At 33.6% G+C, this 24,641-nt stretch overlaps 1 protein-coding gene across 1 annotated transcript in view; it reads right to left on the minus strand.

Annotated features, from left to right (window-relative positions):
• Positions 1-1,678: 1,678 nt before the first annotated feature.
• LOC141455699 (G-protein coupled receptor Mth2-like) overlaps positions 1,679-24,641 on the minus strand; it is a 62,035-nt gene continuing 39,072 nt past the window's right edge. Inside the window, exons 3-5 of the mRNA XM_074130960.1 lie at positions 16,535-16,713; positions 8,946-9,117; positions 1,679-2,553 (exon numbers count right to left, since the gene is read on the minus strand). Of these exons, the coding sequence (XP_073987061.1) occupies positions 2,103-2,553; positions 8,946-9,117; positions 16,535-16,713 (802 nt within the window). The 3' untranslated portion in view covers positions 1,679-2,102. The remainder of the gene's footprint in view (positions 2,554-8,945; positions 9,118-16,534; positions 16,714-24,641) is intronic.

Consider the following 24,641-nt stretch of genomic DNA (forward strand, 5'->3'; position numbering starts at 1 on the left):
CACATCTACATCCTACTTCTACGTTTTGAAGCCAGATTCTCGGACAATACAGATTTGAAGGGTCAGAGCAGTTCAATATTTATAACTAAGAGGAAAAACCATTACGCAAGATATTAATGTAGAATAACTACACAAATAAGTAAGTACTAAGTAAGGAGCCTCCGTTCCTTCTCTCTGCCCTTGGAAACTGAAATAATACCAAGAAAGAATACTTGATATAAGATTTTGCTGCTTGTAGAGACTTATGATTTTGAAACCAGAAAATGACTCTGTCGGATGAACAAAAGCTGAACTGGTAATAGAAAAAATGTAGGCTGTAAAAGATAAGAAAACTATTTCCCAAAGAAGGAATAACCAGGATTTGAGAGATTTACAGCAGCACCAAGGCAGGCTTCTTAGCACTTAGAAGAGGTATAATCGAGAAAATTGAAGTAAGCATAGAGTGAACCAAATGATTGAGGGCTAAGTTAACTCTTCGAGAGACATCTTGAAGTAGAAAAGCTCTTTGGCCATTCCACAAATGGCTCTAGAATAGCGAAGAAAACTTGATGGCCGTCAGGACTTGAAAGAAACCAAGATCCTTCAAGTTCGTAATTCTGAAGAGAAAATGAATGGCACACAAACTCTAAATACACCAAGTCGAGTTCTAATATTGAATCTTCATTTTCATACTAAACTTTACTAATATCAGCTAAAGTATTTACTGACTCAACATGTGCATGCCCTTAAGTTATAAATTTAATTTACAAAGTAATTTAACTCTGTACAGCGAGTTTTGAATGAAATATTGTTCCGCTCAAATTACTAGAAAAATATGCCAGAATAATTTAGATAAAAAAAATCCATTTTTGTACTTCATTTCAAGCCGAACAGTTTATAAGATACATATAAAAATAAGCAGCCATTCCTGTACACTTGAGAAGGAATAAAGTATTAATAGTAATAATTCCCGCTAATGGAAAGTAAAATTACTAAAAAGCCTACACCAAAATCTTTCCTTTATTCTAACAAAATAATGGAATTTATTTCAAGCGGTCAACAATAGCGCTGAAAAATAAGTGGGTTCGAATGAAGATGAAAGATGAGGAATGCATTCACTTTACTATTTTCATTACAAACATTTCTTATAAAAGATCAATTTTCAAATAAAAACATTAAGTGATTCGCTTCTAAGTGTAATCATTGGTAAGCAGGCGATCGAGAATATGTCAGAAGAAATACATGAAATGATTTTAGGTTTTAGGCATTATTATTATTTTTTCTTTTTAATTTGCATTGGGGCAATCTCTTTTTTGGGGTACAATAAGTTTATTGTGAACTATGAAGTCTATCTAGACAAGCGTAGACATTCCCACCAACCAACATCTAGGAAAATCAAATTCAACAAAGACACGAAGCTACAAGTGATTTATTTTGTATCTTGTACCGACATATAAGGACACCACACTGTATAAATCAAACAATATAAAGCCTAACGGACAGTTTTTAATTTAAATTTGTACCTAAATCTTAAAACTTAAGATTTCAATACTGAAACTTACATTTTGACCTAGCTTTAGACAATAATACCACTAATACACGTACGATTAGAAATAATTAACTGAGTTTAAATTCAATTTCAAATGAAACGAAAAACGAAGTATAAAAATATATAATCATTCAAAAATACAGTGGGTAAAATTACTTAATTGACTTCGTCTCAAAGAAATAAAATAAAATACAAAAACTCAATTTAAAAACCATGCCTTCAAATAAGATTTTATCGTTGCTTACACTTGGATCTGTGAAAGGAACAGGTCAATGTTTTAGATTAAATAATTGATTTATTATCCGATATTTAGGGAAATTTGAAATGAAGCAAATATAAAATGCAGTTTAAGTGAAACATCGAAAATAGTGAATATAAAACATGTAAACAATAATTTTTGTAGTGGTAACTATAAATTGGAAAATTTAATGGTGTTTATTTTTAAATGAATTTGATTGATTATTGAGAGATTAGAGGTAGAATCAAGACCAGTAGTTCATGCTTCTTAAAAAGCAATAACGGTCCACACCCTATATATTTATTAGATCATAAAGATCTGTAGTACAGAATACCATCAACCCGGTTTGGACCACAGATTATGATTGACATGCAGACGATTGTCTGCAGATGATGACATACAGCGATGATGAAGCATGGGCTTGGATGGAGCGCTGCTCGATATGGACAATACTGCCAGTCTACTATCTGATTTACTTTTCTTTAGATGATGTGATGCTCTGGTCCTTGTACTGGCCACTTGATTGACAGCGGAAACTGTGAACAACGTACTGGTACTTGGACGATGTGGTTTCGGTTCTACTCGGCAGATCAACACCAATATACGTTGGCGAAATTCATTCAATACACGTTTCTTCATCACAAATATTAGAAATATTAACAACCCTTGTAGGGCGTTAGCCACGTCCGATGCGTACCACATCTCCGGCGGGCCGCCAAACGTGGAGATCACTTCTAACAACCAAGTCACGCCCATCACTATGAACAATTTTGTGTTCATGATTAACCTGTCAACAGATTGACAAACAAAAAATGATAAGTTTATTTTCGTCAAAGTGTTAGAAGCAAAATTAGCAACATCAGTCTAATAAAGAAGTTCAGTCTTGCTGATGCTGAGATTTGATCCTGGCTCTCAGAAAAGAGAGCTCTAGATTCGCTTATATTAAATGAGAGATAGAGGTAGCTGTGCCTCAAAATTAAACTTAATATCACATTAATTAGACCTGAATAATGAGCAAGTTTAGAGCTGTCAGTGACACAATCTTTAAAAAATAAACAAATTTCTTTGATAAATAACTTTCGTAAGGTTAGACGAAGAACTTTTTATTAGTGCCGATTTAATTTTAAATGCAATTAGCTTTAATCACTAAGGATAGCGTTTTAGATGGAACTTTTGGCATTCCTAAAACGTTAACTTGTCGGTCATATGAAATACACTTTCCTTCAATGCAAGACGATCTTACATGATCTATTACTTCTGTGTGACAAAAGAAAGTTTACTTCATTTTGTAATTTTCTTAGGAAAAACCCCTTTGTGCTTGTAATTTTAAAAATAAGTAGTTATTTAAAAATTTAAGTACTGGAGGCCGGAGGCTGCCTGCTTCTATTTTCCCGCTCTTGTATAGAAATGTTGTTTGGTTCAGTTAATGGCAATTTAGAACTAAATTAGTTTTCCTTAGAGAGAGACTTGATCCATGTTAGATCAGCTACCAGCTCCTGCAAAGACTATAGCGAACTCTCCAGGCGAACTTTACGTTTTAATCAGCATCATGAATAATCATAATCTAATATTTTCTTCGTGCTAATATGAATTAATTTGTATTATATATTGAATAATTGTAATTTTAAAAACAGTAAGTTTGATTGATTTACTGATTTTGAAAATAAACCCTTATTCTTACAAGTTATGGACAATCGGATCCAGGTCCTACTGTAGAAGTATTAAACACCCTTCCTGGAGTATCAGTAAACTGTGTTAGAAACTGGATATTTGGATAACCTACTCATTGACTGAAGGCTGTAAATGACAAAAAAGGTTTACAAGCCCCTAGAGCCACACTTATTGCTCCCCGGGGATATGTAACGCAGAGAACGATAAGGTACTCATCGTGTCTGTGTGGTTCTTCTAGAGATTTTGTTCCTTACATCCATGAAGTCTATATGAACACTGAATTATAATCATTTTTCTATAACTACTGGAAGACTGCTTGCTGAAAGCGAATCAGATATTTAAATATCTCAAATCCTTAGTCGACTCCTTAGGATCCGCCTGGTTGAAAATTAAGAAAATAATCAATTTGTAGGCTGAATTCTGTCTAATAAAGTCCTACCAAAAACCGAGCAGAATTTCTGTATGGTGTTAAACTGCATGATGACGTGTGTGGAAACATGAACCCTTAAAAAAACGTTTCGGACAAAATTACTGGCGATAGAAATAAACTGCTTGAGATGGGAAGACAGGACTTCTAGCATAGAAAAAATGAAGAACAAAAATGATCAAGGAAAGATGCAAAGAAAATTATTTAAAGAAGAAATTAATGAAAACATTTAGAAAAGATGTCGCTGATTCTACCATTGTACGAAGTAGATGCTCCGGAAAAGATTATCAAGGGAAGTGTACAAATCCCAAATATGAGGGTAGAAAAGATTGAGAAATAATTCGCAGGACTTCTCTAGGTAGTGGACCAACTAGAAGACAAATGCTATTCTGTATTCTTGTAAAGAAATTCAGAACAACAGTGCAGAAATACATTTAAACAACAGCTTAATATTTTATCTTTACTCATGGCTCTTTTAAATAAAGAATTTCATGAGTTTCATAGGCCGTGAGAAGGCATCTTGGACCAAGTAGTTCGGATTTATTATAAAGAATTTCATGAGTTTCAAAGGCCGTGAGAAGGCATCTTGGACCAAGTAGTTCGGATTTATTATAAAGAATTTCATGAGTTTCAAAGGCCGTGAGAAGGCATCTTGGACCAAGTAGTTCGGATTTATTATAAAGAATTTCATGAGTTTCAAAGGCCGTGAGAAGGCATCTTGGACCAAGTAGTTCGGATTTATTATAAAGAATTTCATGAGTTTCAAAGGCCGTGAGAAGGCATCTTGGACCAAGTAGTTCGGATTTATTAATGGTTTATAAACCACAACAATTATCACAAATTTCGTGCCTAAAATGATTTGCAAACTCAAAATAAATTTGTGTTGTTCTCAAAAAGATTATAAGAGTTTTAAAAATAAAAAATGAAATAAATGTAAACTTAGCCAATTTCCTGAAAGAATTATAGCCTAAGAACTTATCACTTTGTAATAACCGGACTTTTCGCTTTCCTTCTCTAATCAGTTACTTAAAATGAAATATCTAGCTTGCCCAATGGGTAATAAAAATATCTTTATAAACCATAAACAATTTTTTATTACTACATAAAAAATTATTATGATGGTGGGAAAAGAGCAGCGATAGAGATGAGTATCCTAGCCTGTGGTTGTACTTGGCCATTAACGTGGCAATGTGGGATTCTTCCGACAATATCACCACTAACTTTCAATCGAGGAACGTGTTGAGGAAGGCTCTGGCTTCCAATCGTTTGCCCTTGATATGGTATGGAAAAAAAAATCAGATATGTACATAAAAATATTTTCTTTAAATAGTTTCTATGTACTGGAAAGATTGGCTAACAAAGAAAGTTGCCTTCCTCAGTCAGCGATAAAATCGACGATGGTTGTTAGTTAGGAGTTCCATAACCGTGAATCCCAAAAAAGAAGTTACATATCCCACTTTCTAGAGAAGCTGACTGCCAACTTTTGCTATTAAAAGGCTACTAATGAAAGCTTTGTTTGAAAATTATAAGAAGTGATGGCCAATTGGAAATTGCCGATATGTCCTGTCCACTCTGCATCCAAAGCCTTGTCAAAGAAGGACTAGGAGCGTGTCTTTACGTACGAGCATGAACCGTCTGTAGAAGGCCAGTCTTCAAAGAAACACCACAAAAGAGTGAAACCAATCAGGAAACAACACAATTTAGAAACAGTTTATTGTAGCACTATTGTTGACCGTGAACTGGTTGAGTTAGGCGGTCAATCCTCTAAATCCTATAGGTAACTCCTAGATGTTCATTGAATCATACTGAAGAGAAGGCGGAAAATACAGTTCTTTAGAGTTCGTTGATAATACATCAATTATCTCAACTGTAGGACAAGTTAGGAAATACGGTTACAGCTCGAAGAGTCATTGAAAATAAGAGTGTGAGTCTAAAAGAAAAATGGAAGGATAAACGATACAAAATTAATTTTAAAAAATTAGGAAGTTATCAGTTGAATTTCATTTTATCTTTTTTTTTTTCTTTTCAAATTAATCCAACATTGTAGCCAGAAATTAATATAAAAAAACAAAATGGCAATAAAACTTATTCCCAAGGACAGTGCGAACTGTAAATACAATATACTGCACTTAGCTAAATTATAAAATTTTGCATGGAATAGTGCAATTTGGTGTGAGAAGTTATTGCCAGATAAATTTAACATTTATATTACTCACTTCCATTTAAGAGATTATCTTATATCGGGGAAACTGTAATAGAACCAACTGTTTATATTCATATTGTCCGGGAGGAGAGTTTTCTTAAGGGTTGATCGACCAAAAAAACTGCACGAAAATGTTAGAAAACACCTAAAGTACAAGGCAATGGTGACTGTCAAACATATTGGTTCGTTGGATAATTTTTAATTAGCTCGTGCATGTGCTATTTTAGTTCACTGCAAGCGGTCCGGTTTCGAATCCCATGAGAGTTCGTAATGTATTTTATGTGTTCGCATTAATTAGTTTATATGGGACTTAAGGAGAGCCAACGAGAGATACTATCAGGCCGAGGGAATGCACCCAAGGAAATTTGGTAAAAAAGAAAATGCTATGGAAAAAAAATCTGTTGAAAAAACTGACAAGATTTCCTGTAATAGTAGTTACTACGATTCTAATTTAAATTTTTTTGAAAACTACGAATAAAATTATGCAGCCACAAGTGAATATGGTGGTAGAGGTGGTAGTTACCAGTTTTTTGGATAAAGTTTTTGACTGGGTCTACTAACAGGTAATGCTTTTAGTGTATTTAGCGAATATGTGTAAACAGATCCAATCCGCTTGAAGCTTTAACCAAAATTTCATGTACACTCATACGAAAATTGGCTAAAAAAAAAATTGTATCAGCGTATTTTAAAGGAACTGAAAAATATATTGCCGGAAAAACTCATTATCAAAATACTTCCTCTTAAATAGTAAGAGAATGAAAATACATATTTGAGCGATCTATGTACATCTTGAGAGTTTTCGAAAACGGAAATCCTGATAGCGCTTATTCTCTCCAAGCATAATTAGCAACATCGATCATAATAATGGCTATATATCGATTATCCAGTGGATGAATAATGTGGCTGTGTATACAATAGCCTCAACTAATGAAGCGATTATATCCAATCCATCAAACTTCTTCCTAATTATGTAACACCAGATTATATAGATTTATATAATATTTTTGCGCTGTCCTGCGCAATATTCCTGCGTTAATAATAAAAAATTTTATTATCATTAAAAAAAAAAAAAAATACTTTACACTGAACACCAGCGGCGGGTATGAGCTAACGCTCGGGGACCGCCCCTAAAAATAAAATAAAATGTACCGTAGTGCTTCTTAAACTATGGGTCGCGATCCCTCGGGGGGGTCGCGGAAATATATTGTGAACTGATAAATTAATTCACTTATTAACATTTTAGTAACCAAGTAAATAGAAAAAACAAGTTTTTTGGGGGGTTTACTTCAGTAACTTGCGAACGTTCAGCAAGTAGTGGAGATACATACAGTGCCGAACAAAAGTCTACATACACCACAATATTTCGGGAATTTTCAAAATAAAGAATTATTAGAGTAAAAAATGTGATTTAAACATTTGTAACTATTGTTACTAAATATATATATGAGAGATGAAAAGACCTCTGCCATCTCCCATTGCATATAAATAAAAAGATCGAAGTTCATGCCTGAACAAAAGTCCACACACAGAATTGATAAATTCATTATTATAATAATACTTACTAGTTAGGGTAAATCTTAATATTTACAAATTTATTAGTTTTAGTTGAAACGTGAATATAGGCGGATCTGAGTTAGTTCAGAATTTATTATTATTTAAAATGGTTCACCAAAGAAAGGAAATTCCTGTGCCAGAACGCAGATTAATAGTTAAATTAAATAATCAAGGATTTTCATATCGTAACATTGCAAACATTATTCAAAGAGGCCACGCGAGATATCCTTTCCGATCGGGATAAAAGACAAATTTTCAGGGTGTATGCAGACTTTTGTTCGGCACTGTATATGTTGTGATCCTATCAAAGATACCACGCAAATGAAGTATAAATTTCTTGTTCTGTGGCAGTAAACTTTTCAATCAAGTTTAGGTTTCGCCCAATTGCACAGTGTCCGTTAATCTTTCAAATACATGGTAAATGATAATGGCTATGAAGTTCTACGTTTCATACAAATTAAAAATATCCTTATTTATGATTTATGATTGACCATTTATGATTCTTTTGTATACTAAAATGGATAAGTGGCTAAATCAAGCTGAGAAATGTGAAACCGGAAAAGAAGAAACGAAAGCGACTTCGAGTAACATCTGAAAATAAGTCAAAAATTTAAGAAAAGAACATACACAATGAATCATTTCTGAAATACGGGTTTACATTTAATAATTGTCACGATAAACAGCAACCGTTTTGTTTAATCTTCAACCAAACTTTGGCTAGTGAAAGCATGAGGCCCACAAAATTAAAAAAGCATTTTGAAACGAAGCATTCTACTCACTCACGGAGCAAATGTTTTTAACAGCGAAAGCAAAAAAATAAACCTTTTACAATTGGTGAGGAACTTGTACTGCTCGTAGCAGTTAAACTTACTGAGTTCATTCAAGGAAAAAAGTGTGCTGATGAACTGCGTAAAATCCCATTACTGAAATAGTTCAGATTGTAAAAGGATTACAGAAATTGCTGAGGATTTGTTTTAACAATTAATGGAAAGAATTAAACAAAGCCTAAAATTTGCCATACAGCTTGATGAAGAAGCACTGCTGTACACAATAAATCTCAGGACAAAACGCATTTTTTATTTTATCCGTCGAAGCACTAATTTTTTACTGTACTTCCGACCGGCAGTAAGTGTAGTGCGTAGTATTTATGATTTAATCGGTTATTACCATATTTGTTCGTTTCTTAACAGCATCATAATTCTTGAAAAGATATATTTTTGTGTATGCATTAGATAAATAAAAGAATAACTAAAAATCCAATGTTAATGAGAGTATTGTTTGCTCTGTTTTCAATGAGTTTTACCCAATTAATAAAAATACCTACTTCTGTTTATCAGCTCGAAATCTTCTCTCAGCAAAAGATGAATGTTCAATCTTGTGTAGTTCTCCTTTAATCCTTGAACACCTGATGGCCGTCAGGGTGAAAAACATTAGATTCATGACGAACAATACCAGATGAGGGCCATTGAAGAATATAACCCGTCCTTTAGTCACATCTAAACAATAATTAAAAATAATTAAATATAAATGAAAAATAAAAATGCTCTATTAATACTCGTATAAGTTGTAATTTAATGAATATAACTCCCCTACACTAGACTTAAAAGAACATAAGTAAACAGTCGCTACCGACAACTTAAAAGACTCTTAGACGATAGATCAAAACTCTCTCTGGACAACAAAAGACTGATTTATACTTCTATTTTAAAACCCATCCGGGCGTAAAGAATAGAGCTGTGGGGTTCAATCAATCGCTCCAATCTCCAAAAGAATTCAATCTCTTCAATCTAAAATACTTCGAACTATAAGTAAACGCTCCATTTTATGTCTCCCACTTGTCAATACACACTGTCCTTAACATTCCTTTTATCGCTGAAAATACGATTCAGAAAACTTCATTTTAACCTGCAATCTCATACAAATCCTCTAGCCTCAAAAATCTTTCTTCAAGAACTCTTCCTGATTATTCCGACAAGACGTCTTAAAAGTGGCAGTGATTGGTCTCATGATCTCCTCTCAAGTGAAGAGAGTGACTAATAGTCTAATGTTTTGGAGTGTTACCACTGGGTACTACGTTTGTATCAACCATTCACTTCTATCATTGTTACTTATAGCGCCAATGCGCTGATTGTAGAACAAATAAACGCAAAAAATATATATTTAATTTATAAATGGTATATAAATAGTACTATTATAATATTTATAATGGTGCTAACGAAATTCGCTAACAAAATGTTAACAAAAAAACAAAAAAGACAGTAGTAATTACTTAACAGAAGGTGTTTCGAAGATGCTGGTGTCTCGAAGTTCGTTCGGTACAGAAATAACCAGAAATTTGTTCGTAACTTTGTGAGACCCTTTTGTGCTTTTTCACAAAGTGTACATTTAAAATTATCAGTTTTTATTATTATTATTAAGTTTGGATGTAAAACCTGTGATAGTTTGGGGTTTAACAATTTGCAGTCCATTTTTTCTAAATCGGTGGTGACCAGCCTCAGTGGTTCGTTTTCTAGAAATATAAGTGGACTACCCTTTGCAGTCTTTTATTATACAATAGAACTTCCAGCCCCAGGTCAATTTGTTCATTCGATCCCCAATGAATTCTCGAAATTGTTTCGGTTTAAGACAAAAATTATGTAGTTAGTCTAATTGTGCTACAGACTTCATTATTAGAGCTTTTTTAAATCCAAAGCAGTTTTAATTTTGAAAACAGAGTTTAAATTAAATCTTTAGATTCTCTAAAACTTTTTGTATCTAGAAAAAAACCTTCAAAGGAACTAAATAATTAAGGTTAGAATTTCGAATTTAATAAAAAATAGATAGAACCAATTTTTGTGGAGATTCAATTTGGAAAATATCTTAGTGTTGGCTCAATAAAGAGAAAGGAAATCTAATGGTCACTTATGGATTGAATTGAATTCGAAGGAGACACGATTAACCGCTAGTAAATGTGCTATAATATTTATTTCTTAACGAGTTAGTTAGTTTTCAATTATTGAACAAGCCACTTTCTTTATTTTTCTATTTACAGTTCAATAAAAGACTGATTAACTTTAGCGATGATTGGCCAGCGTTGGTCAACACCAATTGGAGACAGCAATAAAAGATGCTCCCAGGCTATGGTCGTCAAGGGCGAACTTTGTTCAAGTCTCAGACCTTGTTATACAAAGTCGCTTCTAACTCTCTATTGTCAATAAATAGTTTGTGAATAAAGTAATCATTGAGTTCTACACAACTCTTGTTTTTCTAGCAATTTTGCTTTAAATTCTTTATCTATTATTGCCCTGGTTCTTTTAATTTAGGAGAGGATATTCTAACAACAGATCTTTTGAACAGCTTGAATTTCGCAATGCTGAAATCAGCATCTTTCTTGCTTACTTTGCTGCTCCATTTGTTCTTTTAATTTCGTCAATGATCATCTTTTATTTTTCAATAATCTCCTTAATACTTAAAATGAATCCTTTGATTCTTTCCTATTCATTTATTCCAATAGCCATACTTTTGTTTTCTATCTTTAACCAAGTTCGCACAATCCTCTCCAAGCTTCTTTCTCATAAATTCTTCCTTATCCTTATATTAACTATCGTTTTGTTACTACAATTTCATTACTTTCTTCTCCATCGCTTTAGTAAACATTACATCTACTGCAAAACTAAGAAAAGAAAGTATAAATAAGATTTCTATCCTTCTCTGTGTTGTGAGAACAGTTTGTAATGCATTTAAAATACTTGGTTTACAATGTTTTAAGTTTAGCTACAATCCAATCGAAACACAATCTGCTACCTTACATTACAGTCTCAAATATTTTTACACAATACATTTTTGTATCACATTATTTTTATTATAGTATTATTACTATTCACATTATAGAATTATTTATTTTTTTTTATTTAGTATGAGACAATATTTAGGACAAAACAAAAATTAGATGCTGTGGTAGTTCTCCTAATTAATTCGCCGTTTAGTTCAAAGTTGAACAGCAAGGTTAACATATACGAGGGTCGTTTGAAAAGTCCGTGCAAAGTCAGAGAGATAGCACCACTGGCGCGTATCGAGGTTATGTTTAGTTAGTAGCATCTCTTGGAAGAACACACACCAAGTTTCAGCCAGATCGGTCTATTTCTTTGTGTTTGGCATTCGTTTGAATCGAGGAAGTCGAGTGATTTTCAAAAAATGGACGAAAAAGAATTTCGTGTGTTGATTAAACACTACTTTATGAAAGGCAAAACGCCTCAAGGAGACTAAAGAGAAGCTTGATAAACATTATGGTGACTCTGCACCTTCGATTAGAACAGTTTATAAGTGGTTTCAAAATTTTCTGGAGTGGCCATATGGGCACAAGTGACGCTGAACGTTCTGGACGCCCTGTGGAGGTTACTACTCCAGAAATCATTGATAAAATCCATGATATGGTGGATGACAGAAGAGTGAAGGTGCGTGATATTGCTAGTGCTGTGGGCATCTCGAATGAACGGGTACATAATATTTTGCATCAACATTTGGACATGACAAATCTATCCGCAAGATGGGTGCCGCGAATTGCTCACGCTTGACCAAAAACGAAATCGTGTGAAGTGTTGCAAGGACGGTTTGCAGCTGTTCCAGAAGAATCCGCAGGACTTTAAGCGTCGTTTTGTCACTGTGGATGAAACATGGATACATTACTACACTCCTGAGACCAAAGAACAATCTAAACAATGGGTTACCAAGGGGGAATCTGCGCCAAAAAAGGCGAAGACTGTTCCTTCGGCCGTAAAGATTATGGCGACTGTCTTTCCACGCAAGGGATTCGCAAGGAATAATCCTCATCGACTATCTGGAAAAGGGTAAAACTATTACAGGTGCATATTATTCATCGTTATTGGACCGTTTGAAAACCGAGCTGCAAGAAAAAACGCCCACGATTGGCCCACAAAAAAGTCCTTTTCCATCACGACAACGCACCAGCTCACACCTCAGCAGTTGTGGTCGCAAAATTAATGGAAATAGGGTTCCAACTCGTTTCACATCCCCCTATTCTCCAGACTTGGCTCCCACGGACTACTATTTGTTGCCCAATATGAAGAAATGGCTGGCGGGAAAAAGATTTTATTCAAACGAGGAGGTGATTGCAGAAACGAATGGCTATTTTTCAGACTTGGACAAATCCTATTATTCGGAAGGGATCAACAAACTAGAGCAGCGTTGGACGAAGTGTATAAGCCTAAAAGGAGACTATGTTGAAAAATAAAAAAGTTTTACCCCAAAAAATTAAGTAGTTTTTATTTTTGAACGGACTTTTCAAACGACCCTCGTATTTCGTTTAGACTAACCTTATTTCGAATGAAAAACTGATAAGAAAGCTTTATTTAATTGCTTATGTAGTTAGCGCTGTAATTCCAGAGACTGTGTCCAGAAGTAGGTGCGCCTCCCACGATGGATAATATTTTCGTTTTAGTTAGAGGTCGAAGGCAATAACATGTGTCCACCCACAATAAGTGAACTTGAGATATTGTGTTAGGGCAAACAGTCTTTTGAAGGAAATCAGAAAATATATAAACAACTTAATGCACAGACAATTGCATAAAAGTCTAAAGATATTGACCAAAACAATAACAAGTCTGAAAATCGCTATCTTAACTTTAGGAGAACATAAGAAAGGGACTCATTTCTATATTTTTTTTTTTTTAATTTTCAATTTCAGTTTTGCCGCCGGTAAGAGAGCGGCGACATTTTCACTGAGATGGAAAACTGGTGAAAAGCTGAATTATAAAAGGGACCCCCTCCTCTCAGTTAATTAATTTATGTAACTCAGAGACGAGAATCTAGTTGGCTACTTCTTCATAGCCGACCCCCGCTGTAGATGTGGCCAAATGGACGGAGTTTGTACGTCCGACTTAGCAACTTTACCAGCTTCACGCCTACTAACCCAGCTACCCTCTCTACATATATTCGCGACACCCATCTTGCACTTGTTCACTTTTATTCCAAACTAGAACCAAACTTTAATTAAATTTTCATCTACAAGTTTAAAACGCCGCCGCAATGTAGTGGTTTTAAGCGTGATTCTTTCCACAGCTGGAGATTTTATTTGACGGGAAAAGAAGTTGTAAAACAACTAAAATGTATCACTAAAAACCACAGTCAGCACTATATCAGCCGGGGCTTTGTTTTCTTTTCAAAGGAGTTGATGCTGTATCCTCAGCGAACTTTATGCGCCCATACTATTATTCTTCTGCTTTCCTTTTCAAGATCTTTCAACAGCATAATGCCTCTCTACAACCACTTGAAGATGACCACCATTGCAGTAAAACTAAGCCTCTGTAAGTCTGTCTAAAAAGTACTTAATAATAACTATGGGTAAAGCGAAGATCAAGTCTTAAAAATAGTTAAAGATCCAAGAAAATTATGGATCCGTTTGCTACAAGTTACATCAAACATATTGGGCTTATTATTCATTTTCGAAGAAAATTTGAGTTGACCGGAAGTCAAATTTACCAAAAGTTTTCTGAGCTTAGCTTTATCGTAAATTAATTCAAGAAGAGTTTTCCAAAATGTTATTTGTAACTGTGCTTTTCCCGATCTTGTGATGTCCAACCTTCTTCTAAAAACCACCATCCATCTCCGCTTCGAAGATATTAAATATTTATTAAAAATATTAAGTCAGAAGGAAAAGAATAAATAAAATGTCCGTCACATAATTGAGAAATATTTTTTTGGAAATATTATTTTTGAGGTAATGACTAAAAAATATTAAGGACTAATTGGTGTAGATATTTTTTCCTTTGTTCCCTTCAATTTGGTTCTAGAGTTGATTGTGCCGAAAATCCTCATAAACAAAGAACAAAATTTCCTTTACTAATTCCGTCAATTCCACGCTGGTGCGGACGATGTTGCACTAAAATGGAAATATGTGGCAGCGCTCAAATCAGTCTTCAAGGATTTAGAAGAAGATTTCGACGGCGTTTGGACTCCAGAAGATACGAAGAAGATGAACAAAAGACGAAGAAGCTTCTTACAAGTGCAGATTTGGAAACATAGCTTCAGAGTCACAAATTATTGTACTTTAAGTACCAAGGTTCAGTAATCAGCAACAAAAATGAAGTCAACCAATACATTAAGTGTATAATTATGCGACTCTTAGTGAAAAGCATTTGTCTAGAAGTGCAAATGTTGCCATGAACAAGACTATTATAAGAGCTATGGTGCTGTGTATAAAGATTAGTGCAGGAAATTCATGAAATTTTATTCATAACTGATTTTGCATTTACCAGAAGTAAAATTAAAAATTAGAGAAGTCTGCTTTGAGGGACTTACATAGTACAAGAATGGAAAGAACCTTTAGAAGCTGCCCTTCCTTCAAAGAGGGACAACCCTCCATCCATTAGGTCAGAGCGGAAGTGTTGAGAAAACATCCCGTCCATACTAAATAAAAAGAAAACTCTAATGGAGGCAAACATTTTCTCAGACCAGGAAACGGATATGGAACCATTTGCGGTTGTGGTATAGCGGCATCTATTGCATGCTCTGCACTCCTTGTCTACACACATAAAAGGAACCCCTTTTGCCTCCTACCTGGGAAACATATTCTCCCCCTGGGAACTAACGAGTAGCACTTGAAATCGGATGTGCACGATGTCCGCCCTTACCAACACTATGAACACTAACTTGTGCTCTGTAGGTGTTTCCTACCCAGACTTATCACATTTTTATGATAAAAACTACATCTTCGCTGCAATCTGCCACTTCTTTCGGTTAATTAACTATACAAAATTTGAATGATAATATTCCAGCCAAGGCAGGCCAAGATATTTGTTTAAAGGATACATTTTAATAAATGAAAACATGAATGCACCTAGAGTGCAACTTATAACAAATAGTCTCAAATGTTACTGCGGTAACATCAATCCGGTAATTCTTTAGTTGGAACAAAAGAGAAAAAAATAGACAAATTTCTTATCTGTACTTCACACTTCCTTGTTGCATCAAAACCATATTGGTTACTACGAGAGTGGAGGCGACACTTGGAACTGAACGGAATCAAAAGGAATAAAGTGAACATATTGAGGAAGGAATCAGATTGAAGTAGGGCTCTTCCACTACTCTAGTCACTTATATGTACAGAAACAAATAGCAACGCAGTATAGGCATCAACCACGAATAAGCTTTCTTAGATGACGTAAATTAATATTTAAGAAAGAACAATTAGTAAACAAGAAGCAGGATGTCCTTGCTCAGCTAAGGAGCTCTATGATGGCTCTTGCTTCGGCTAGAATGGAGGAGTGTCCAAGGGGATGAAGAGATTTTCAAAAAAAAAATGAAAACCAAGGAATATTTGAGAAATTAGAGCTGATTTTTCCAGATGAATGAATATATGTTTATAAAATGTTCCTTAAGCCCTAAGTAGGGTTTTGGGTCAGTATGTTGGTTTTCTCAGCCTTAAAAAAAAAGAAGCTATATTATTAAATGCTAAAACAAAACTAATCAAATAATATTAACAAAGTAAGAAATACAAATAATCAGTGCAAATTCATTAAATTCATTCACAGAAGAGTAATTCTGGCTTAAGACATGCGGAATTACCGGAATACCATATTAACTGATGTAAGTGAATTGTTAGCCAAACTATTTAGTATCCATGTTTCTGCAGAATAAATTACGAAGAATAACTAACTGCTAAAATCAAATAAAATTAAATATTCTGCAAGTACAAGTAATAGAACAAGTTCTGCAATAAAAAGAAAATGGGGTCCGCTTTTCTAAAATTCCGGAAAATACGTTTTCCATAGGATGAATATTTGGAATGCGACGAATCCCGCATACCTGTTACCAGTAACATTTATCCAAATAAACATATCAACTTTATTCTATTGCTAACAGAATATATTTACAAGGTATTGAAAATATAAATAAAAAAAAAATAAAGATACTTACGTGAAAAGAAACAAGTATCAGTGCCCATCAAAGGGCGATAATCTTTTCTTAAAATCTGGGTGTGATCGGCGACAACAGTGGCCACTGTGAACAGGCTGGCCACACCCCATGCATATATGGAGTATATAAGAAATCTTCTTCGTTCACGCACTTTCTTGCCTATTGCATTCTGCATGGATCTGCAACGCCATTTATGGTCTGTATTAAGAAAATTAAATCAATTTTAATTATTAAATAAAAAATTTATTATTTTAATATTGATGAAAATTAGTATTATAGTCACACAAAGAGAAGAATGGGTTCCAAATTAGTAAAACTTTTAAATGAGTCTTATCTTAAGTTAGAAAAGTAATTTGCAATTTCTACAGGGTGCGGCAAAATAACCTCCTTCAAAGTGCACTTGCAGCAACGCATTAACAATCAGGGACACCTCTTGTCCGATATCCTCTTTAAAACTAACTAGGAACAACTTCTTGAGTCATGGAGTAAGTAAACAAAATTAAATTTGTTTAATACAGAAAACTTGTGTTTTTATTTAAATTTTAAAACAGGGAGGTCATTTTGCCACACTTAGTACCTTTTATTACTTTTAGGCTGCAAATATTTGTTGTAAATGAGGAATTAAATACGGAAGTATTAGTCCAAATTTGAAGAAAAATGGTTGAATAGAAAAGAACCCCTTTAATGCTTAAGAATTTTTGGTTGTAAGGGAAATTTTTTCGCACAAAACAGAAAGAAGAAAATTTTATTAGTTAGTCTTCTATTATAAAATGTCATGTGATTCGGGATCGTGATTTTCTTAACCAAAAACTAAGCATCAATTAATGTTCTACTTTAAGTAGAATAATAAGACTTTTGGAGCAATATTAATAAATAAATAAAACCTGACTGAATTCAATAATAATTCCTGTACTAAGAATATCTAATGACCAGGCTAGTTGAACACTACGAAATGTACGTGGCGGTCTCTTTAAATGGAAAGTGTAAACCAACAAAGCGGAGAGCTATGAGCTCATAGTTTACAATTCAAGTAAATATTTACTCTATGTACACAATTTGAGCCATCCCACACTGTAAACAGTCATTTTGGCCTTTTTTGTTCCACTGTTATGTGCTTGCGAATATTAAAATTGAAAATAAAGCACATCTTTTATTTGTTTAGATTCTATTACAAGGAGAATGCTGGAAATCAACATTTTCCTATCTCAAGTTGGTCTAAAAATACTAAATCATTGTAATGGCCCTTTGTAGTGATTGTCAAGTCAATCTTGCCGATAAACTTTGCAGGAAATCTAATCACTTTCTAGAAGCTAGACCTATTTCTAGAGACATTGTTATTGCCTAATTCAAGGCTGTTAGGAAACAATTTGAACCATCGAAAGTTGTAAAAAAATAAAGAATGGGCATACAGTCACAGGTAGGTGAAATATTCACAACAGATTCACATCTTAATGCTAGAATTGATCAATCAATCAATTACTCCATCGAGGCTAAGTTACCATTGAAGACTGAGTGACCTCAAACATCACAAGCTTCTGGAAAGATAGAGAGATATTGGCAAGAACCAGATGATGATTAGATATAAACTTAACGATATTGTACATTACTTACAAAAATAAGAAGTAACAATTTATTCACAATTTCAACCTTGATTACAAAATTTAGGGAAGTTGAGGATAGGATAAGCATTTCATTTGCTGGAAAAGAGGATAGAAAACCCTACTGCTTAAAGAGAAGGTAATAGAAGGTCATCTTTAATTCTTTTATGACTGTAGGGAATGGAAGAATCATAGGTGGTATGTAGAGTGGATTAGGATGGCCATCTAGATGGGAGAGGATTTTAGATTTTGGATGATGAAGAGTACAGGAATTATGGAAGATATGGAGGGGGTCGATTCTAGTACTTCGAGGGGAAATATATTCGCTGTTTTCTGGAGTTCCTTGACGTTAGAGGCTCCAGGCGTAGAGTAACATTGGCCTGAAGAGCACTTTGTAGAGCAGAAATTTGTTCTGTACAATCATCTTCTAGTCTCATGAGAGAGGAAGCAGAAGGAATAACTGCTATAAAGAGGGCCGTTAGTTTGGTGAAGATAAACTAATGTTTACAATCTTTGCCCAAGTATACCGCTTTAGGCTGTTAAGTCTAAACCAACAGGAACAGAAATTGATGTTAATTCTGGATATCAAATAGCAACTTGAGATGGTGGAAGCGTAAGAAATCAACTTCTCCAGAATCTATCCGCCAAAACAACCAAGTAGTCTCATTTTAAATAAAGCAATCACAAAAGAATGCATTCTTTGTCGTTTTTTTTAAAGTTACCAAAGGAAATTCCCTATCTCTCAGTAAGTCTTGTTCACTTTCTTCGGGGTATTTCTATATAAAAACTAATTGCATAATACTATGAATCGATCATAAACTGTATTTAGTTTCGATGGGAAATTTCAATAAACTTTAAAAAAAGCTGTTTTCGAGAAAATCTATAAAAGTGAAAGCAATTCTGTAAAAGCATACTTCCCTTCGGTAGAGCGGTACCACGCTTAAATTGTCTAATATTTGGATTACTTTGTTTAAATAAGAATATTTTTCATATTTGTATAATAATAATGATAATAATAAATACGTCGTCTTAAAACGATAGTAGGGGATAGTTTTACACACTTATGAAGGATAGTTATTTTTTAGAAAAATGAGTAGAAAGATAGATACTAGAACAGAACAGAACAGTTCCTCGCAGATCAGAGGAGAGGGTAAATTTTGGTTAGAATCTAAAGGCGAATGATGTTTTATAGGATTTTCAAACTGAATAATAAAAACTACGCTTAAAGCTGAACTTGAGAGTTAAAGCCTGTAAGGAATCACTCGTGTTATTTTGTTAGGCTGATTATTGAATTTTAGCATTCTGTTGCTGAAACAGTACACCTAATGAGATTTAAATAGCTAACTAGACGAATAGGGAGGTAATTTATGCTACGAAATCTCTCATTGACATTCATATAGAAATGACAATACATCAACAAGACGAAGAGAAACTGGAAGAGATAAAAAAAGGAAAGCGCTCACAATATGAAGAATAATCTTCATCTACCGTAGAAACAATAAAAAAAGAAAGAGTTTAATTAAAAGGGCTAAAAGGGCCAGCGCCATTGTTTGAGCGAAGTGAGCGCCTCACAAAGGCGCCTTGAATGAGGGACGCCACTCAAATAAAATATAAAAAAAATTATTTTTTGTTATGAAGAGTTAAACCAGCCACTCTGCCAATGTGCATTTTTAGACTTCTTAACAAGAGGCGCTGATATTGAACACGTTGTAACCTGTTCGAGCATTTCAGCTTATTGTTTTCTGATTTGTTTCTATTTTTCTTTTTCGCGCTATAATAGTGTGATATAAAGTAGTCATTATAGTGAACTATCTATGTCTCTTTTTTATTTTTTTGGCGATAACCGAAAACCTATAAATACAGATCACAAATAAATACAAAATCATTAAGAGGAGACCTTAGGCTTAAGCTTAAATGAAGTTTCTTGGACAAATGTTTCAAATATGAGTAATATTCCTGCGGGCATGAAGTGCCCGAGTTTTAAAGAAAATCTTTCTAAAATTGTCAGAAATATCTGAAAAATCTATTTTTAAATAGATTTTTTGTTTTTCTGGCATTGGCTTTTCACCATACAGCCAACTTTAAACATTCTAAACATTTCTAAAACACTGACTTCCACACAACCTAACACATATCACTCACAGACCGATCACACTCAGTCCATGAACAGACAAGACAGAAGACACACCAACCCTGTAATGTAAAAATATTTGTAATAAACTAGCCCTGAAGATGACCTAGTCCCTAGGTTGAAAGCTCGGCAGAATAAATGTATCACGACTGAAATGGCAATTATTTTTTCATCCTATTCTAAAAGAACTGTAGATTTAGATGTAAAGCAAAGTTGGCTTTACGTCCAACTACCAATTTAGGTGTCTTGGACGGAGGCGACTAGTAAACTTACTTTACTACAAAACTCATATTAAACATTAAATAAAATCTAAGGGCTAGACCGGGGAATCGAGTCCACTAAACCAGCAATACATCTTAGTTTTGCGGGTCTAGCCTATATCCGCTCCTGTGGCGACTAGATCTACGCAATGTACCCAAGGAGTTCAAGTTAAAAATCGTTGAAAACTTTGACAAGAGCATGTAAATGCACACTGGAGGTATTTCCGTTTAAGTGACTTGCATCGCTAAGTCGCTGTCGGGGTCATGGTGTACGCAAATAATTATAAAATTTGTGCTTCCAGTGATTTGAGTTGAGATGTTCACTAAGGAACTATCATATGTGCGCTTCATTAAAATGCACTCTTAAGTACTTTAGGAATCTCAAAAGGTGTATTCAGATGGAAAAAAAAAATTAAATAGAAAATTTGACATTCAATATTGAACATTTGTGCGGCAATTTTTCCTCTTGTCAGGAACGAGACAATGTAATTGTTTCTTTAAGTGAAGATTTTTCATTTTGTTCCTTTATTTTGAAGCTTCATAAATAGGCGATGAAATATATTTTAGCATAAAGGCCAAATGCAAATAAAACTTTTTGACCCACAGGACGGCGTTAACAAAATGTATAATGGGAAACAACCATTTTATAAAATCTCTATTGGCGTTTTGCTCTTTTCGAGTCAATAATATTATTGATTTCCTCATGAGAAACTTTATAGTGATCTGTGCAGTACGTATATAGGCTACAGAATATAAAGGTACAGAACGTACAAAGATGATTGGACCTAACAATGTTACAGAAGAGAATGAACGCATATTTCTCTCCCAGTAGAAAGAGAGAGAGGAATGGCGACAAGTAGTACAGTGGTGCTATCTGTACACACTGGAATATCTAAAGCTAAAGTAATCTAAGTTTGGCTTTAATGCAAACATTGTACTCAGCGGCTGTTTACCCCACTTCAGTTGGATGATTTCGATGGAGAACTTGAAGACAGTTGCCTAGTTGTGGAAACTACCTGATCATAATAACATCTATGATTGTGAGAGTGTACGTTTAACCAGCTAATGGAATGTTAGAATACGATATTGCTGTTGTACACTAAGTTGTTAATCTATTAAGTTTTCGATTTATCAATTGGCATAGAGAGTAAATACAGTATGGTTGATAATAAGTAGAGCGGGTTGTAACCCAAACTCTACCCTGGTTTGCTTAATGGAATACTGCACGAGAATTCTAAACTCAAAACATAATTTACTGAGTGGGTAAATAATCAATTCTGTCAGTCTGTTGTGCACTTAGACAAAACTATTTCACCTACCCAAACTGAGAAGTTACCTGTGGGCTTTTAATTATAGCAACACCTTCTTTTTTTCTTTCATATTTCTTCTTAAAAGAGAAAACAAAAATCTGTAGATTATCTCCTTCCAGAAAGGTTTAGAAAGGCCCATCATTTGGCATGATTCAGTAATAGAAAAAAACTTTGAACTGATTATGAATTGAAATGATGATAATAATTAATGAAAGCAAAGAATTATCAACTAAACGATAACACCGAGTCAATGTAACTAACTATAAAACACAGTTTAGGGAGAAAGGAGCATGATGCAGGATGACATGGATCTGCAGCGTATTAGCTAGATGAAATTAGTATCGTTAGATATTTGGAAATAATACCAAAGTTTAATTATTATGAATTTGATTGAGATTTAATTAACTTTATTGAACTTTAATTAATTTAATTAAGCATTATAAGTATGCTACAAAATGAAATTCAACAATGACTAGAACGATAATTCTCTTCATTTGTATTTTAGAATTTTGTTATCTTTAAATGAATTATTATTTACGCAGCATCCCGTGCTGAAAGTCATAATTTCGAATGGTTTTTTGGAGAAACCTATTTCTTGTATTAATAAGCGAATGTTTGAGGTACCAGTCTGCAATATATTACGTATTAATTATTGATAATAATTAGAAATACAAATACATAACTATTGCACTCGTAATAATAATTCATTTCTAAATTATAATTAAATGCAGTCCCTTTAATTGAGTACTTGTAAAGAAGTTTCATAGTCAAATAATTAATAAAGTACTTAGTACTGCCTATACTAAAATAAGCATATCTTTATCTATTATATATATAGGGTGAACCAGTAAGTATTGTCCATAGGCCTACTGTGTATAGTACATCTAAAGTGGAGTTCAATGACGTATTGGCCAACTTCATATTTTCCACTGTTCTTGAGTGACGTCACTTTTAAGTTTTTTTCTAAAATCATTACTTTTTTCCAATAAAAATGTCATTACTCAAAAAGTTTTAGTCCAAATTCGATTCTGGTGACACGGTTAGAAAGACAGATAAATTTTCTAAAAATTGATACCATCTTGAAGCGTAAGTTATTCTCCAATCAGCCTCAATCTTCCTCCGAATGCTGGGAAAATAAAAGTTATCGAAATTTTTAAGAAAACTCATTCGGCTCTTATGTTATCATTATCAGACCTAGGTGCTGGCACTTTTTATAAAAGTTTCCTTGTTTAATGGGCTTTCAAACGGTATATCATTTTCCAGGATTCCTTTTATCTTCGTATGAGAAATTAAGTTTGTTCTACAAGAAAACGTGTTAACGAGCACTCAACAGTGTCAGTTATCAAGTTGTTTAATTCATTGAAAACTCTTTTAGATGGACCAGTAGTCAATTTTAATGTAGACTGTCCTTAAATTAGGAAGTCAAAAGTTACAAATTGCACTAAAAAAATAAATAAATTCTGAAATATTTGAGAAAATGTTAGGAAATATTTTAAACAAGAACTATTTTTATAAACAAAAATTCATATGTACTTACTCCAGATTACAATTTCACACACAATACACTGTTGAAAAAGAAAAAAATGTAAATAAGCCTTAACCACCCTTTGAACCCTCTAACAGATAATCGTTGTATCTGAATTAGGTATTAACCATACAACTAGGTGCCTTACAAATAAACTTCACTTATCTGTTACCTTGGTTTCAAAATTTTCTATCGTACCGTAACACTATTGAGTGCTCGTGAACACGTTTTCTGGTAATACAAACGTAATTTATCATACGAAGATAAAAGGAATCCTGGAAAATAATACATCGTTTGAAAGCCCATTAAACAAGGAAACTTTTATAAAAAAGTGCCAGCACCTAGGTCTGATAATGCTCACGTAAGGGCTGAATGAGTTTTCTTAAAAATTTCGATTACTATTATTTTTCCAGCATTCGGAGGAAGATTGAGGCTGTTTGGAGAATAATTTATGCTTCAAAATGGTGTCAATTTTTAGAAAATTTATCTGTCTTTCTAACCGTGTCATCAGAATCGAATTCGGACTAAAACTTTCTGAGTAATAACATTTTTATTGGAAAAAAGTAATGATTTTAGAAAAAAACTTTGAAGTGACGTCACTCAAGAACAGAGTAAAATATGAAGTTGGCCAATACGTCATTGAACTCCACATTAGATGTACTACACACAGTAGGCCTATGGACAATACTTACTGGTTCACCCTGTATATATATATATAATTGGGTGCTACATTTTACTGAACAAATATTTTGTACATGAAAATGGCCAGCATAAGGGTCAACGATATCTAATAAATTCTAAAAAATATTAATGAAAAATAATGCAGTAAAATTATTGAAATATTAATGAAGAATTAATGAAATGTTGGGTACTTGCTGATTTTTGTACCTATTATCGTTTAATCAACCACTATACTTATCTTTTTAAACTTAAGTTTTTGTTAAAGAGATTTTTGCACCTTTCAGATAAATTTTTTTTGTTCCGTGATTTGAACAACTTTAAATCTATCTAATGATAAATAAATATTAGGATGTCTAGAATAATAATTAGGCTATTTACGACTGTAATAATTACCCTGCCTCTTCTTCTTCTAGCAAAATTTCATTTTACACATACAGAAACTAAATTATAGACATATCTAAATTATTTTCCTAACTAAAAAGACATCGCCCTAACAATAATTTCACACATGAATAAGACTACGAGAAAACTCTTAACTTCTTGGATATCTCACTTACTATAAGAGACAACAACTCAGAATTCGGAATATTTAGAAAGCCCAC

Source organism: Rhodnius prolixus, unplaced genomic scaffold, assembly GCF_049639745.1.
Source record: "Rhodnius prolixus isolate KJV_2025 unplaced genomic scaffold, Rpr scaffold_4, whole genome shotgun sequence".
Classification (NCBI taxonomy): domain Eukaryota; kingdom Metazoa; phylum Arthropoda; class Insecta; order Hemiptera; family Reduviidae; genus Rhodnius; species Rhodnius prolixus.